This window comes from Cupressus sempervirens, chromosome 4 (genome assembly GCF_028749045.1).
Source record: "Cupressus sempervirens isolate cs-2001-9-10 chromosome 4, ASM2874904v1, whole genome shotgun sequence".
Classification (NCBI taxonomy): Eukaryota; Viridiplantae; Streptophyta; class Pinopsida; order Cupressales; family Cupressaceae; genus Cupressus; species Cupressus sempervirens.
This window is the reverse complement of record NC_143121.1, coordinates 113,939,571-113,955,109: the sequence shown is the minus strand read 5'-3', so window position 1 is coordinate 113,955,109 and position 15,539 is coordinate 113,939,571. Positions and strand designations below refer to the sequence as shown.

Sequence of the window (15,539 nt, the reverse complement as noted above, 5' to 3'; positions counted from 1 at the left end):
TTTATCATACAACCTCCAAATCATAAAATTTTTACCATACAACCTCCAAACATCACGGACCGACAAAACAAGAGGGCACAGGGACGGATGTCAGCATTGTGACAGGCACGATGTTTGACTCTCATGCTATGAGAGTGGGAGGCATGGCATCCAGCGAAGTCGAAATAACTTCCTCGATAGCCGTAATCATGACACCTTCATTATTCACGTGCAATTGATAGTGTCATTAATCTAATTATCTGCATCACGATTTTTTTAATAATATTGTGGGGTCCACAGTATATTCATCTTCCGTGTCAACCAAACGGACCATTGGCTTTCCAAACCACAAAACCAGGTTTTCGAAAACCTGGTTATAAGATAACCTGGTTATGTCAAAAAATCATCTTCCCCAACCAAACGGGGCCTTACGAAACTCCAAAAATTTGCTTCATGTCCCTTTGTCTTTTGAATTCTTGATCGGCATGGAGGATAATGCAGAGCTCGAGAAAATGAGTTTTCGACAAGAAGAACCCTCTCCTTCACTGGAATCTCACTTGATCGGTTCACCTGGACCAGATTCCGATTTGGTGGATCCTGAACCGGAACTATTCTCTCCAATATCCTTGCCAGAGGCTTCGGCTCTGCTCGAATCGGACAAGTCTACTGTAACCACGCCTCAGCTCTCGCACATTATACCGTAAGCGGTCACACTACATGCTTGCAGAAACAATTTTCAATTTTTGGCTTTTATTTGTCGTTCATTTTGCGAAACTAAAATTTTTGAAACAGAGACACACACCAGATCCAGAAGACTAAGCTTGCAACTGGCGTACTTCTCCACTCTCCAATAATTAGAAAATTGGAGGACGACCCCAACAGGATGGCTGCGATAGAAGAGTGGCAGAGAAGCAGCAAGGCGGCCATAGAGGTGCATTACAGAGGGGTTCGGAAGAGGCCGTGGGGTCGATTCGCGGCGGAGATTCGTGACTCGGTGAGAAAACAGCGCGTGTTTCTGGGCACTTTCGATAGGGCGGAGGACGCGGCGAGGGCCTATGACATCGCGGCGATGCATCTAAAAGGTGCCAAGGCCAAGACTAATTTTGTCTACGCCGAATCGGACAGCAGCAGGAAGATTAACCGGAGCAGCACCGGTGATCCATGCTCGGATACTCGGAGCGTTATTGATCAAATTTTACGCACAAAAGCAAACAAGCCGGACTTCGATCTTGACCAGTTAGTTGCCCAAATTGACTCTCTTCTTGCTTATTACGACACTTGGCTGGTACTGACCATTCCATTTTCCTTTTAATCTAAAATTTTCATTTTTTGCAACTTAAGATGCCATTCATCATGTATTTGTTTGCAGCGAGAAAAAAATGCATTTCTTCAGAAGTTGCCGGACCTCAACTCTGCACCAGATGCTAACAGTTTCGCTGATCAGGTTTCAAAACATGTGAAAGAAATTTCTCGTCCTATGAATATTTCTATTCATTCCATTCATTCTTACATAGAATTGGACATTCATTAATAAGATAGAATTCATATGAACTATTACTTATAAAATATAAAATATAGATCAATAAATTAATTTCAAAACTACACAATTGAATTCTGATAACAATATAATAACTAAATTTATAATAGCAACTAAATTTATAATAGTTATAATTTTATTTTACAAATAAATTATTATGACAATATAACAACTAAATTTATAATAGTTATAATTTCATTTTACAAATAAATTATTATGTTTAATTTTACAAAATTAACTTATTTATGCTGAATACTCATTCTATGTTGCAATAGACCAATTTTTATTTCAGATAAATTCTCTGAAACTCTTAAGAGTTACTATACCAAAGGGAAAACTTATACAAACCATTCCATTTTCCATTTTATCTAAAATATCCATATTTTGCATCATAAAATGTCGTTCATGTATTTGTTTGCAGCGAGACAAAAATAGCGTCGTCCAGAAGTTGCCTCACCTCAACATTGCATCAGAGGCTAACATTTTCGGTGATCAGGTGTCTAAATATGTGAAACCAATTGCCAACCAGGTAGACAATTTGTCTAATGAATATTTCATTTTTTCAACAATTTTCATTTTGTTTGTTATTGGAACTGAAATTGTCAAAATATGGTGAATGGCGAGATATTCACATTTTAAGCCATATAAAAACAAGTGTAAGTTTTAAAAAAATTGCATGCCCATCATCAGGATTAGGGCTATTTACAGACGACTTCTATTCAGTGTGATTTGTCTTCATTTTGAGAGTTAAAATGAACTTGTAGTATCTGTAATAGAAGTAATTTTAAATTATCATTTTTTATTTTTAAGATAAAATTTATTTTTGTTGGATACTCGCTCTATATTGCGATAGACCATTTTTTATCTGAGATCCACTATGTAAAAAGCTTTGAATGAGAATTGCTAAACTTTTGGCTTCATTCTTGATTTTGGTTTTTTAAATTGCTGTTTTTGATTTGGCAGCTAAGATTATATTCAGGAGACAAACATCGCACGAGTATAGGAGTGTTGAATGCTATAATTGATGGTGGTAAAATTCATTGGACTGCCGTAGGTTTTCTAGTACTGGGTGCAGTTTTAGAAGATGTGCACGCTAGTAGTGCGAACAGAGACGAGTGTTTAAGACTTTTTAGATCTATGACTGAATTGTCTAAAGTGATCCTTCAACTTCAGGACCATCCTGGTTTAGAGAAGGAGTTGAACCGGTCTATACATTTAATAGTGATTGGAGGCATCTTATCTGGCTTGCAAAGCCCAAATAAAGGCTATGGAAGGTGCAAAATTGCTCTAACCTTTAGATTCTTGTTTTGTTTTAATTTTAGGTGCGAATATTTATCTACAATCGTCTTCTTAGTTCTCTGATTTGAGGTTTGTTTCTTAAATCAACAACTGTTTTAGTTTTGAAGTAAAAGACGTTCAGATTGTGTATGGTCGCTCAACATTATTTCCTTACACAAGATCATAATTTCTTCCCATTTGATTGGCTCATGTAAAGGGCATTCAATGCATCAATGGATGGAGAGGAGCTTCAACAACTTCGCAAGGATATAGACGATATGCGCCAAAGGCTTAGTTTACATATAAGTGCTCCGATTATGGAAAGCGTTCCAAGCAAAGCCTATCAAAACACCTACCCGGCCACTCTTCATCCAGCCCTAGATGCTCTGGCATATCCGCCCAAAACATCTGCCCTGAACAAACATTCCCTGTTTTTTACCGATACATCCTCGCCCCGAAAAACTAGGAAACATTCAGCATACGATATTAAGAAGCATCCCGTTTTGTCACATTATAGAATGGGTGCGCTTCAAAAAATTGATGATAATCAGAGAAATTTTCAGTTGCGAGTTCAATTGCTTCGTTTGTCGTCTTTAAATTCTGCCAATTTCCATTTGAATCGTGCACAGTTGGAACTTAGCAGACTTCAGTGGCTGGTGCGACTGGATTTTAGTGGCTCAAACCTGCTGTATAGTCATCTTTGTGGATCTGAGCTGCGCTTTGAAGCCAGTGATTCGACTCATCATCCATTAAATGCCCTCCCTCAACACCTAAAAAGATTGTTGTCATTACAGTACCTTGGTCTGGAAAGTAGTTTCAAGCTCGGTAACTCAACGATAAATCATTTCTCAAATGCAAAGGGGGTTGATAGCTTATTAGCAACTCAGACAGCCAATGGCTCAGTAATCAATCAGATCCTAAACACAAAGAACACCTGTAAATCAGAGAGAGATCAGATCATAGATCTATTGGGGATCACAGTTTTAGATATAGAAGAGAAATTAAATGAGAAAAGGCTCAGTAGCTTAGAAGTACAGCAGATTTCTAACGAGGAAAATGCTAATAGTTCATTGGTAGATCGGATTTCAAACAAATATAAGACTTGTAGCTCAGAGGTAGAATTGCTCGAGATGATAGGTTCTAATTCTAGCTGGTCCATGGATTCTTCAAAGGAGACTCTCAACCTTATAAACATTTTGTTTCTTCCACAAAAGATTGGAGATTTGTTGAGGGTGTCCGATCAAAGCCTGCAAAGCATTTTCCACCTTCCTCATATCAGGGATTTGTCCAAGGTGAAGATTATTAATCTGCAAAATTTTATCTGTATTCGTCAACAGGTCAAGGATTTGTTGCCACGGAAGGTTCGCAAGCTGCAAATTAGTTTTTATTTGCCCCAGCACAGGAGAGACTTATCGACTTTGAATGTTTTCAACCTGCAAACGACTTTCCTTGACATATCACCTCACAGCCTTGGCAAGCTTGAAAATATACACCCTGTTATTTGCAATAAATACGACAAGTTGGTCGAATTACCAGAAGGTCGAACATTTCTGGAATATAAACCTATGTCAATGAAAGTACCTGTGCAGACGAAGCAGCGTCGCATTTTTCTAATATGTTATGACTGGGATTCGATGAAAACATTTGTTGACAAATTGGTTAAGTCTCTTAAAGCGGGAGGGGTCAATGGAATTGTCATTGAGTCATTCCACTGGGAAATGACCGACACAAATTCTTTTAGTTCGAACCAGGTTTTGGATGGGACAAATATTCACATTCCCATAATCTCCAAAAATAACCATTTGTGGCATCTACAAAAATGGCTGCGCAATTGCAGACCAAATAGTATAATCAGGCCTCTGTTTTATGATGCAAATGAAGATATCAAATACTTGATTGATAAAGCTTTGAATAAGCTGGCAAAGCATTCTACTGGTGGTGGAATTTTCTCCTCTTTAAATGCTCCACCACAAGCATCTTTTCTCTCCGGATGGTCTTCGTTGGACTACAGGTGAGTTAAACAACACGTAGGCTCTATGCAATCATCTATTTTTTTGTCTCAAAGATTTTCATTTGTTAACAATCCAGTACTGTGCTGGTTTAGGACCGAGTGGAGGCTCATGAAGCGTGTCGTATTTGATATCCTTGAGATGTTGAATCCTCAGCCATTGCATCTGCCATTACATGCTGTTGGGCTGGAGGAACGTATACAGGATCTGACTGAGAAACTTGAGCTGGAATCAGACGGACTAAAAATGGTAGTAGCTATCAGTGGTGTGGGTGGAGTTGGGAAGACCACCCTTTCCAAGGCTATTTTCAATAGCCTTGGCACTAGGTTTCAGGCTCGTAGCTTTGTTGCTTCTGTTAAGGAAAAGGAGTTATGCAAATTGCAGGAACAGATTTTGAAAGATCTTTCGAGAAAAGACATCCTTGTGAAAAATATTGAGCATGGCAAGGCACTGATGAAAGCTCATCTGGGATCCATTAGGGCACTCGTTATCCTGGATGAAATTGATCATTCAATGCAATTAGAAGCCCTTAGTATGGATTGGCTTGCGCCTGGGAGTAGACTACTCCTAATATCCCGAGACACTGAGTTGCTTGCTTTTGCACATCCAGACAAAACTTATGAGATGGACATACTTGAATTTGAGCAGAGTGTTGAATTATTTAGCTGGCATGCATTTCTCAGAACATATCCTGATGATGGCTACGAGGACAGATCTCAAAAGATAGTAGAAGCTTGCGGCGGAAATCCATTTTTGCTTGAAGTCGTTGGGGCATCCTTATATGGCAGGACAGAAACAAGATATTGGGATGAGTGTATCACGCATTTAGGGAACACTATTGACCAGGACATTCAGAGGCGCCTCTGTATAAGTACACAAGTTCTTACCAATCATGAGATTGAAATACTTCTAGACATTGCCTGTTTTTTTGTCGGGAAAGAGAACCTGGAAACAGCATCAAGGTTCTGGGAAGCTATTGGCCGTACTCCAAACAGAGCCTTAGAAAATCTAATTCAGAATTCACTTATCTTGATCAATGACAAAAATCAGTTTATAATGCATGATCTTCTGCAAGACATGGGAAGGGCAATGATTGCAGATATGTCTCCACACCTTGGAGGGCGTAGTAGATTATGGAGACCGGAAGAAGCCCTCCAAGTACTAACTGAAGGCCTGGTAAGAATCCATCTATTTTTTAGTACTGCAAGCTTTTTACTAGAAATTTAGTGTTTAGGAAGATGGGCATGTCAAACACTTAATACTTATCAAGCAATTTGAATCGGTACTCTTAGTGATGACAATGGAATTTATATCTCAACAGGGAACTGCGAGCATTCAAGGTATCTCTATATCCAGAGCGGACAGAAGCAACATAGCATTTAAAGCAGAATCCTTTGCACCCATGGCAGCTCTGCAATTGCTTTCAATTGATGGAGAACGTATTGATGGGGACTTCCTAAATTTATGTCCTGGTTTGAGATGGCTGCGTTGGAATTCATGTCCATTAAGATGTTTGCCATCGGAATGGTCTGCAAAACATCTAACTGTACTGGATTTGAGTTCTGATATAAAGGGTTCTCCTAGTGAGTTAAGGGAATTTTGGTGTGAGGGACCTCTTTACAAGGTAGATTTTGTTTTCAACAAAATTAATTGGACCAAAATAATTAGACCACACTAAATGTAGGCATTGACGATTCTGCTTCGACATTTCATAATATTGTGATCTGGTGTACTTTTGACAGGAATTCAAATATCTCAATGTGCTTCGGCTGAGATCTGGTCAATATCTAGAGAGGCTTCCAGATTTCTCAATCTTCCCAGCACTTATGGTGCTGGATCTGGAAGATTGTCCTAACTTGAAGAGTATACCAGATTCTATTGGTATCCTAGAAGGACTCAAGTGCTTAAATCTTTCCTGGTGCATAAACTTAGCAGAAATTCCATGTGGTATCTCTAAGCTCTCATCACTCGAAAAACTTTCACTCAGCCATTGCTCTTCACTTAAGAAGTTGCCACGGGCTATGGAAGAATTAAAGGCTCTAAAAGAACTAGATATAGGATTTTCAAGTTATATTGAGAACCTGCCTAATTTTGGCATGCTCGTTAATATGGAAAAACTGATTTTAGCTGGCTGCTTGTCCATTAGAGTTCTGCCTAATTCAATTGGGGAGCTCAATAAGTTAAAAGAACTTGATATACAACTTTTAGAGCTTATTCTGGAGTTACCTTCATTGGGAAGTCTCTTGTGCTTGAAAAAATTGATAATAAGTGGCTGTGAAAGTTTAAGAAATATACCTACATCAATTGGAGAACTCAAGTGTTTGCAATATCTTGAAATGAACAAATGCAGTAGCATAGATTGTTTACCAGAGGAATTTGGAGAGCTTGTTCACCTGGAGGAACTGTACATGAATGACTGCCCCAGATTACTCAAGCTTCCCAGTACTTTTGGAAATCTTGTAAACCTCAGAACTTTGGAAATGAGGTATAATCCTAATTTAATGCAACTTCCTTCAAGTTTTTATCAGCTTGCATCATTGATGTGGCTTGATGCAAGTGGCTGCAATCTTTTAGATGGTCTTCATGAAGGGATCGAAGATCTATTGCTACTGGGAATCCTCAACCTAGAAAATAACTTTTTCAGCGAATTGCCACCAAGCATTTGTAAGCTTACTAATTTGACCAAGCTGAACTTGAATAATTGCCAATCTCTTGAAGAACTTCCTATTCTTCCCAAAGGAATTGTAGAGTTGGACGTTGGCAATTGTACACAATTAATAAGTTTACCCAATGTGTCATTTTTGAAAAGGTTGAGAAGTTTGATTTTATGCAACTGTGAAAACTTAATAGAACTGCCAGAGCTTAGCTCGTGTCAGTGCCTGGTAGTGCTTAACATATCAAGCTGTGCAAATATTAAAAGTCTGTCTGGAGTCGAAGGGTCGGAATCATTAGAAACGTTATACTTTGGGGGATCTGGTGTCTCTGTATTGGAGCTTAACCAGTATATTAAGGTATGTGGGATTCTGTATTTTCTGTTCAAGTTTCTTAATCTCTTGAGCGCGCTTAAAAATGATTTTGACATTTTTGTATGTTTGGCAGGATATGCCTCATTTAGAAGAAGTCTGCATCCATGCAAACGGAGTTCCATGGTGTTTGGAACTCAAAACAGGGGATCATTTTCTCAATGATGACAACTTCACAGATATACTAAGTTGTTCTATAGAAAATAACACCAAATGTGGAGGTATTTTCTTTTGCTTCGTTGTAAATTTCATGCACGAGTACTGTAACTTTGGATCCCCTTCCGGAAATTCCATGGAGCTGGCTATCATAGCAGATGATCAAGCAATCTGGGTTACTATTTTCAGCAACAGACAGAATGTTGAGGGAGATCAGTTATACGTTTGTATATATGGAGAAACACATTCGCTTGTTAGAAGGATGCAGGCTGCTCATAGTATTAATGTGAAGGCAAAAGGGAGGAACATTCAAGTTAAAGAGTGTGGAATGCAGGTGGTTAATAATGGTATTGGGGACGCAAATTTCGAGATATTCCTTAAAGACTTGAATTTATTGGCAGAGAGATACATCTCGAAAACATCCAAAGATGATGCTGATGATATTGAAGATGATATTCCACAGAGAAGTAGAGCTGAATTAGAACTTGATGGTGGTCTATATGATTACGGATACGCCACAAGTGAAGGCGAATATCAGACAGATGAAGAGTTAGCCAGATGCCAATAGCAACGTAAGTTTGTTTACATCTATGTTATTTTCCTCTTTAATTGCCAAGGTGCCAACTGAAAAGAATCTACTAAATAGTTGTTTGCTAAGTCCCCTTGCAATCAAACCTGCAGGGAATAAAATTGCAGAGTTGCCTTGAATCTCATATGAAGGACTTCTTCAACAATGGTAAGTAATTTAAAGTTCGTCTTTTCTCCTTGAGATATAAAAGAAATCACATGTTTAGACTAATGCTACTAATGATTTTAAACCATGGTTACAAATTTAACAAGAGCTTTAGGAGAGCTTCAGTCCCTGTCTTTTGCGAGGGTCGGATGTAAAATTTAATTAGAGAACTTAGATGTAGAATTTGTAACTCTGCGTGTTGATCACAATGGATTAGATTGTGGTTATTTTGGTTAACAGTGATGTATCTACATTTGGATTGAAGCAAGCCAAGAAGACAAGCTTTTAGGTCTAGATAAAATCCCCATAAAATATGAGTTTGGAAATGAGTGTGGTTGTAATTCATTTTTCTAGAATTTGTGAAATATGAGTAGTGGTTACTAGAAAGTTCAAAAAAAATTAACATTTGAAGTAAAGACCGTTGGCTAAGTACTATTGTGATAATTTTTAGATTTCATACATTTACTAGTGATTTGATTGGCTAAAGAGTTTTTAGTCTTACAATAATTTAAGTGCTAATATATTATAATATATAATAATATATAATATATATGATTATAATTTAGATATTTAGAATTGAACTACTAATAAAGTAAGATTTAATAATTTTAATATAAAATACATTTTAATTATAATATTTTAATAATACATGTAATAATATCTAACAACAGTGCAAGCCTCGTCCACACACCTTTTAATGTCGTTTATAGTCTTTTGTTGTAACGTTAAATTTGGAGGAGCGTCTTGCTCACTCGGCCCGCTTGCTGATCCATCCAACAGGACAGATGAATCACATCCCTGCACAAACAAAAATTTCAACATTAAAGCGACAAACCCAACAAATTAACAAACAAAGGAAAACAAAACAAATCAGTTTAAACCCAACCTTGACCTAAACAAAACAGTCATGAAAAGTGAAACATTAACAATCAAGTCGCCTGAGTAATGTCTTCCTTTAAATAATAAATATGTCTTTTGACTTAAATATGTCTAAGACAACAAATCAAAGAAAAGTAATAATGATCGTAATAACATAATAATAATTTTGGCTTATAAAAATAATGTAATAGTATTGGTATGATATTTTACTCACAACTAAATTATAGATCATTATTCAATTTTGAGTTGTCTCATGTCTTAAAAACTAAGTCTTGTAATTATTACTTTAATAGTGCTAGAATATTGAACATTTAATAATAACAATGCCATTTCAATAATAATTATACTTACAAAAAACTTCAAAGCTTGATATATGTTTTTCAAAGTTAAATAGCAATGATATCTAAATTTCATATAATATATGTTTTAAAATTATAAAATAATATTAAAATCAAAATATATAAGTATTTAAACAAAAATGATCTTATTATTCAAATTCCTCATAATTTATATACTTTTAAATTTATAAATAATAAATTAAATATTATAGTGCAATGATTTAATTTTTAAAAAAATAATTTAATTATATAAGTATTTGTTAGAACAAATTATAATTAACTATTAGTATATTTATTATTATTTTATTAATATTAATGTAAGATCGAAAAATAGTAGCTAGTAAAATATAGTGTAAACTTAAAGAAATAACATTTTACAAATTACAAAAATAAACATCAATGTAAAACTAATAATAAATATATTTAAAATAAGAAATATAAAACATTTAACTCTATATTTGAACTTGGTAAGAAAAATAGATAGTGATAATTAATATTGATTAGACATTCATTTGTGAGTGGAAGATAAAATGATTATTTTTTAAAAGTTAATCCACTTGTCACAAATGTTGAAAAGATAAAGTTGTAATTAATTAATTAATTAATTAATGTTAGAAAAATATTTGTGTTTTTGTTGGAGAAAATTGAATATTACCCCTACAAAAATAGAGATTAGCCAATCGCAAATAAGAAATTAATGTTTAAAAATTCATTTAAAAATAAATCATTGTAAAAATTTAGCAATATGTAAGCTTTTCTTATAAAATTTAATTGCTGACCACAACCAAAAACATTAGTACCACCACAACTAAAAAAACATTTTCGACCTATGCTGTTAGGGAAAATGAAAAAGGTGTGATATAATAAGCATGCGGAGCTAAGGAAAGAAAGCTTTTTCTACCCAAGGGATTGAATGCGGTGTGATACATTATCGAGTTGTATAAATGTATCTTCTTAATTATATTTAACTTTCTCAATTAAGGTTTACCTAGTAGTTGATACAGAAAGCATACTCAACAAAGAGCATAATTTAGTAGTCCTAAGGACCATGTTCAGTCAAATTATTTGTGCATGTGTCACTATTATATTTCAGCAAGCTTTTGCATGAAAGTGGTTTTATGGTTTATGAATTGGCAATGTCTATGTCTATCGATGGATTCTCGTGGTTAGAATTTTCTTAAAATCTATTAACTAGCACTTGTATCACTTGTATCAAAAGGAAATGCTATAGTTAATACAAAGATCTTGTGTAATGTGTTTGAGACTTAATTTTACTGTGTTTTTTAATTGATAAGTTGTACACAATATTATTGTATCTTCAAATGTTTCTACAATATAAGATTACAATTAATATGAGAGAGTTATTATTATATTGGGACCAATTCCTCCAATTTATAGGGATATATTTTATAAAATTTTCATAATATAAACATGATAATAAGAAATAGTTAACTAATTTTCTCTAAAATAATTACAACAATTTATAATTTGAAGTAGATATAAGGGTTGGTAATACTAATGCTAGATCTAAAGTTATTTTAAGATAGAAATACAACATATAAATATATTTTTTCTAAAATGATAAGAAGTGGTATGAACTTTTCCCTCTTGCCTATTTATATTTACATTATAATATATCACATATTTCTTTAATTATCTATATTAATAATATATATTTTTAGCACTACTTTCTAGGAAAAAATAAGTTGAAGTAATATAGCAACAAGAAAATATTGATGATAAATAATTCTTTAGCATTAGAAAATGATAGCCAACTCTGAACTATAGTGAAGGGGCATAAGGAAAATAAAATTTTAGACAATTTAGCAACATTCAAGTGATCAATTAGCAGAAGTTGAGGTGATTTTTAATCAAAATCAGAACCTTTAACATTCAGATTTGGTGATCTAAATAAAATTTGCCCAAGATTTAACAATTACTATTGAATACCAATTTGCAAAATTGAATCCAAAGAAGGCTGCGAATGAATTTTGAATGATTGATTTCTTCGGTGGAAGGATTATCTAAGATATTTATTTCAAGAAAATTATTGAAGATAACTATTGACATCAAGCAAGACCAATTTGATTTGATCCAAGCACCCTCCAACTAAACTCATTAGTGTTTTTGTTTGGAGTCAAGAACTCACATAGAAGTCCGATTCGCTGATCCAAACTATTCACTTAAAAATATTGTTCATCTCAATCGGTGCTGTCAAAATGCAAACAACTTACAACTTCACCCATTCATTTAATTGCACATCTTTAATTTTCTCATATATTTGCAATGGAGGCGAGGGCACAATTGTATATTCATTATGATGAATTGTTTATAACAACAGCAGAAAGAGAAAAAATTAGAGTAAAAACATAACAACAAAAATAAGATTGAATATATCAAAGATGCACTCTTTATTAACAAAGCACTATAATTTTTTGTTGATTCATTTACAATTGAGAGGAATGCTCTACTTATAGATCTTATACAAATTTCTAAAGATTTCTTGAGAGGCTCAAGAACGAAGCAATCTAGAAAGTTATGCGTATTTTTTAATTTACATATCCCTCAAAGAAAGAAGCTCCATGAGGTAAGTGGAAAGTTTTGGAGCATACATTAAATGCATTCCTACTACTAATAAATAAACATTATTCTAACACTCCCCCAAAATGTTTATTTTGAGGGGATAGGAACATCCTTAAGTCTTAATAGATCTCCGAGTTTGGCAAACTTGACAATAGACAATACTTTTGGTAAATATATCAGCAACTTGATCTTATGTTCCACAAAATTGCAGCTCTACCTCTTGACTTTCAATTAGATCTTGAACAAAATGATGATGCACTTCTATATATTTGGTCTTTGCATGATATACCATATGTTTTGATAACTCGATATTACTTTGATTGTCGCAAAATATTGTAGTTGGAGAGTTTTGTGGATGGTTTATCTCTTCAAGTAATCCTCTAACCCACAATGCTTCTTGAGATGCCTTTGATGAGCCAATGTATTCAAATTCTATAGATGAAATTGACATTGTTGATCGCTTCCTATTGCTCCATAAAACTAGTCCTGATCCAAGATGGAAGATATACCCCGAAGTTGATTTTCTATCATCAATTTCACTTGCATAATTAGAATCTGTATATCCAAGTAGAGTAGGCTCTCCTCCATATTTATATTCAATGCCAAGCTAGTGAGTACCCTTAATTATTTTAATATTATTTTGGCTTCTTTCCAATGTTCAATGTGTGGATCTGCCATGTGCCTAGATACAATACTAACTGCATATGCAATATATAGTCTAGTTATAGTAAGATACAAAAGATTTCCAACAAGCTGCCTATACAATTTTTATCCACTTTCTTTTGAGCAGAGTTAGTACTCAACTTCAATCCTACTTCAAATGGTGTATTAGATGGTTTACAATCATTCATATTAAATTTATTTAATACACTAAGAGCATATTTAGTTTGAGAAAGCACGATCCTTCCTTCTTCTTGCCATACTTGTATGCTCAAAAAGTAGTGCATTAGCCCTAAATTAATTATTTCAAAAACTTTTTTGAGATCATCTTTAGTTATCTCAATATCATGTGTGTGATCTTCTACAATAATCAAGTCATCCACATACAATACAATGATAACAACTTTATCATCACTATATTTTACATACACATTTAGATCAACCTTAGTTCTTTTAAATCCATCATCTAGAAACTACTTATCTATTTTGGAGTACCATGCCCTTGCTTCTTGCTTGAGACCATAGAGTGATTTTCTTAATCTATGCACCAAATTTTCTTCACCATATTTAATAAATCCTGGTGGTTTTTGTATGTAAATTTCTTCTCTTAAGTCACTATGCAAAAATGCACTTATTACATCCATTTGAAAAAATTCCCAACAAACTTTGCAACTAAAACAACTTTTGTATGAATGGAAGTGATTTTGGCAACTGGAGCAAAGGTTCTAGTATAATATATACCTTCTATTTGCAAGAAACCTTTAGCCACTAACCTTGCTTTATATTTTTCAATAGCTCCATCTGATGTAAAATTTTTTCTATAGGTCCACTTGCAACCAACCATATTTTTTCCTTCTGGAAGTTTTGTTAATTCTCACGTTTCATTTTTAATCAAAGATTTGTATTCTTCTTGTATAGCTGCTTCCCATTCATCTTTTCCTTTTGCTTATGTATATGTGCTTGGAGTCTCAACCTACATCACTTTAGTCATATGAGCATAGTTAGAAAATATATTTCTAGGACCACCTTGATAAATTTCTTGGACGCTTCTAAATTTCCTTGGATTTTCATTATCACTTTCACTTGATTCTTCAACTTGAGTCTCTTCTACAGTAGTAGTTTGCACACCTTTGTTGAACTCTGATTGAAAAGATCATAGTTGAAAAAGGGAGATTGTTGAAGAAGAATATATGTTTCAATCATTGTTTTTTCACTGATGCCAAATCTGCTATTTGATGGAAAGACAATTGCTTATAAGATCCAAGTATGATCACTTAGTTGATTAATGAAGATGATTTAATCAATAAGATGTACAACAACAACACCTAGAGGAAAGGTTGAGTTATCATTATGTAATGAAGTACAAGGATCAATTAAGACAATGGTGAAATGATGTATTGATAATATACATGAAAATAAAAAGGTTGGCTACACCTAGAAATTTTAGAAGAACAGGTAATACTTGTAATACCCCAAAATTGGCTCATTGCTATGACAATCAATTCTAGTCTATTTTGATCAATCCTAAAGTCCTATTTCATTAGGCAATTCTTATTCTATTTTGATTAACCATTTTTTTCAAGATTCTCCTCATAGAATCTCTTTCGTGACAGTCACTAGTTTTTCCAACTACGTCTACCTACTATCGCTAGTGTCACTCTTTTTTGAGATTCTCCTCGTAGAATCTTTTTCATGACAATCACCAGTTGTTCCAACTACATATGCCTATTGTCGCTAGTTTCACTCTTTTTCAAGATTCTCCTCATAGAATCTCTTTCAAAATAGTCACTAGTTGTTCCAGCTACATCTGCCTATTGTCACTAGTGTCACTCTTTTTTGAGATTCTTCTCATAGAATCTCTATCGTGATAGTCACTAGTTGTTCCAACTACATTTGCCTACTATTGCTAATGTCACTTTCTTTTTGAAGATTCTCCTCATAGAATCTCCTTGGCGACAGTCACTAGTTGTTCTAATTGAGTCTGCCTACTGTTGCTCATGTCACTTTTTAAGATTCCTCTCATGGAAGATCTCTCTTGTATCAATCACTAGTCATTCTAGCTATGTCTATCTACTATCACTTAGTCTTACTCAGGCTCTTCTTGCTAAATATTCCTCTTCAACTTTAGTCACCAGTCATTCTGACCGTGTCTATCTACTGTTGTCACTCTATTGAAGAGATTTCTTTCAAACATGTTTTGAATATTGACACTTGACATCAATCCTATAACATAGAATCTTGAACTCAAAATGATGAATTTGTTTGGATGTATTGAGCTTTTCTTTTTTTGCTTTGCTTTTGCTTTCTCATGTCTCTTTGAGCAACTCGATGATGTCATTATTGACAAGAGAAGTAAGGACTAGG

The 15,539-nt window shown here is 34.4% G+C and overlaps 1 protein-coding gene across 1 annotated transcript; it reads left to right on the top strand.

The window, feature by feature from the left end:
- Window positions 1-329: 329 nt before the first annotated feature.
- On the top strand, window positions 330-9,131 carry LOC149560187 (uncharacterized). Its single transcript, XM_089824539.1, has 11 exons — window positions 330-679; window positions 772-1,264; window positions 1,349-1,423; window positions 1,938-2,045; window positions 2,480-2,790; window positions 3,012-4,805; window positions 4,899-5,979; window positions 6,125-6,427; window positions 6,546-7,814; window positions 7,903-8,554; window positions 8,664-9,131. Exons 1-10 carry the CDS (start codon window positions 372-374, stop codon window positions 8,548-8,550), a joined length of 6,390 nt encoding a protein of 2,129 aa, XP_089680665.1. The 5' UTR covers window positions 330-371; the 3' UTR covers window positions 8,551-8,554; window positions 8,664-9,131.
- The last annotated feature ends 6,408 nt before the right edge of the window (window positions 9,132-15,539 follow it).

What these genes read in the sequence shown, in the direction of transcription:
- LOC149560187 (XM_089824539.1), top strand. Translation starts at nt 372, where the DNA reads ATGTCAAAAAATCATCTTCCCCAACCAAACGGGGCCTTACGAAACTCC. An exon ending in CTAACAGTTTCGCTGATCAG is followed by an intron (nt 1,424 to 1,937) that starts GTTTCAAAACAT and finishes ATTTGTTTGCAG; the next exon opens with CGAGACAAAAATAGCGTCGT. An exon ending in AGCTTAACCAGTATATTAAG is followed by an intron (nt 7,815 to 7,902) that starts GTATGTGGGATT and finishes TATGTTTGGCAG; the next exon opens with GATATGCCTCATTTAGAAGA.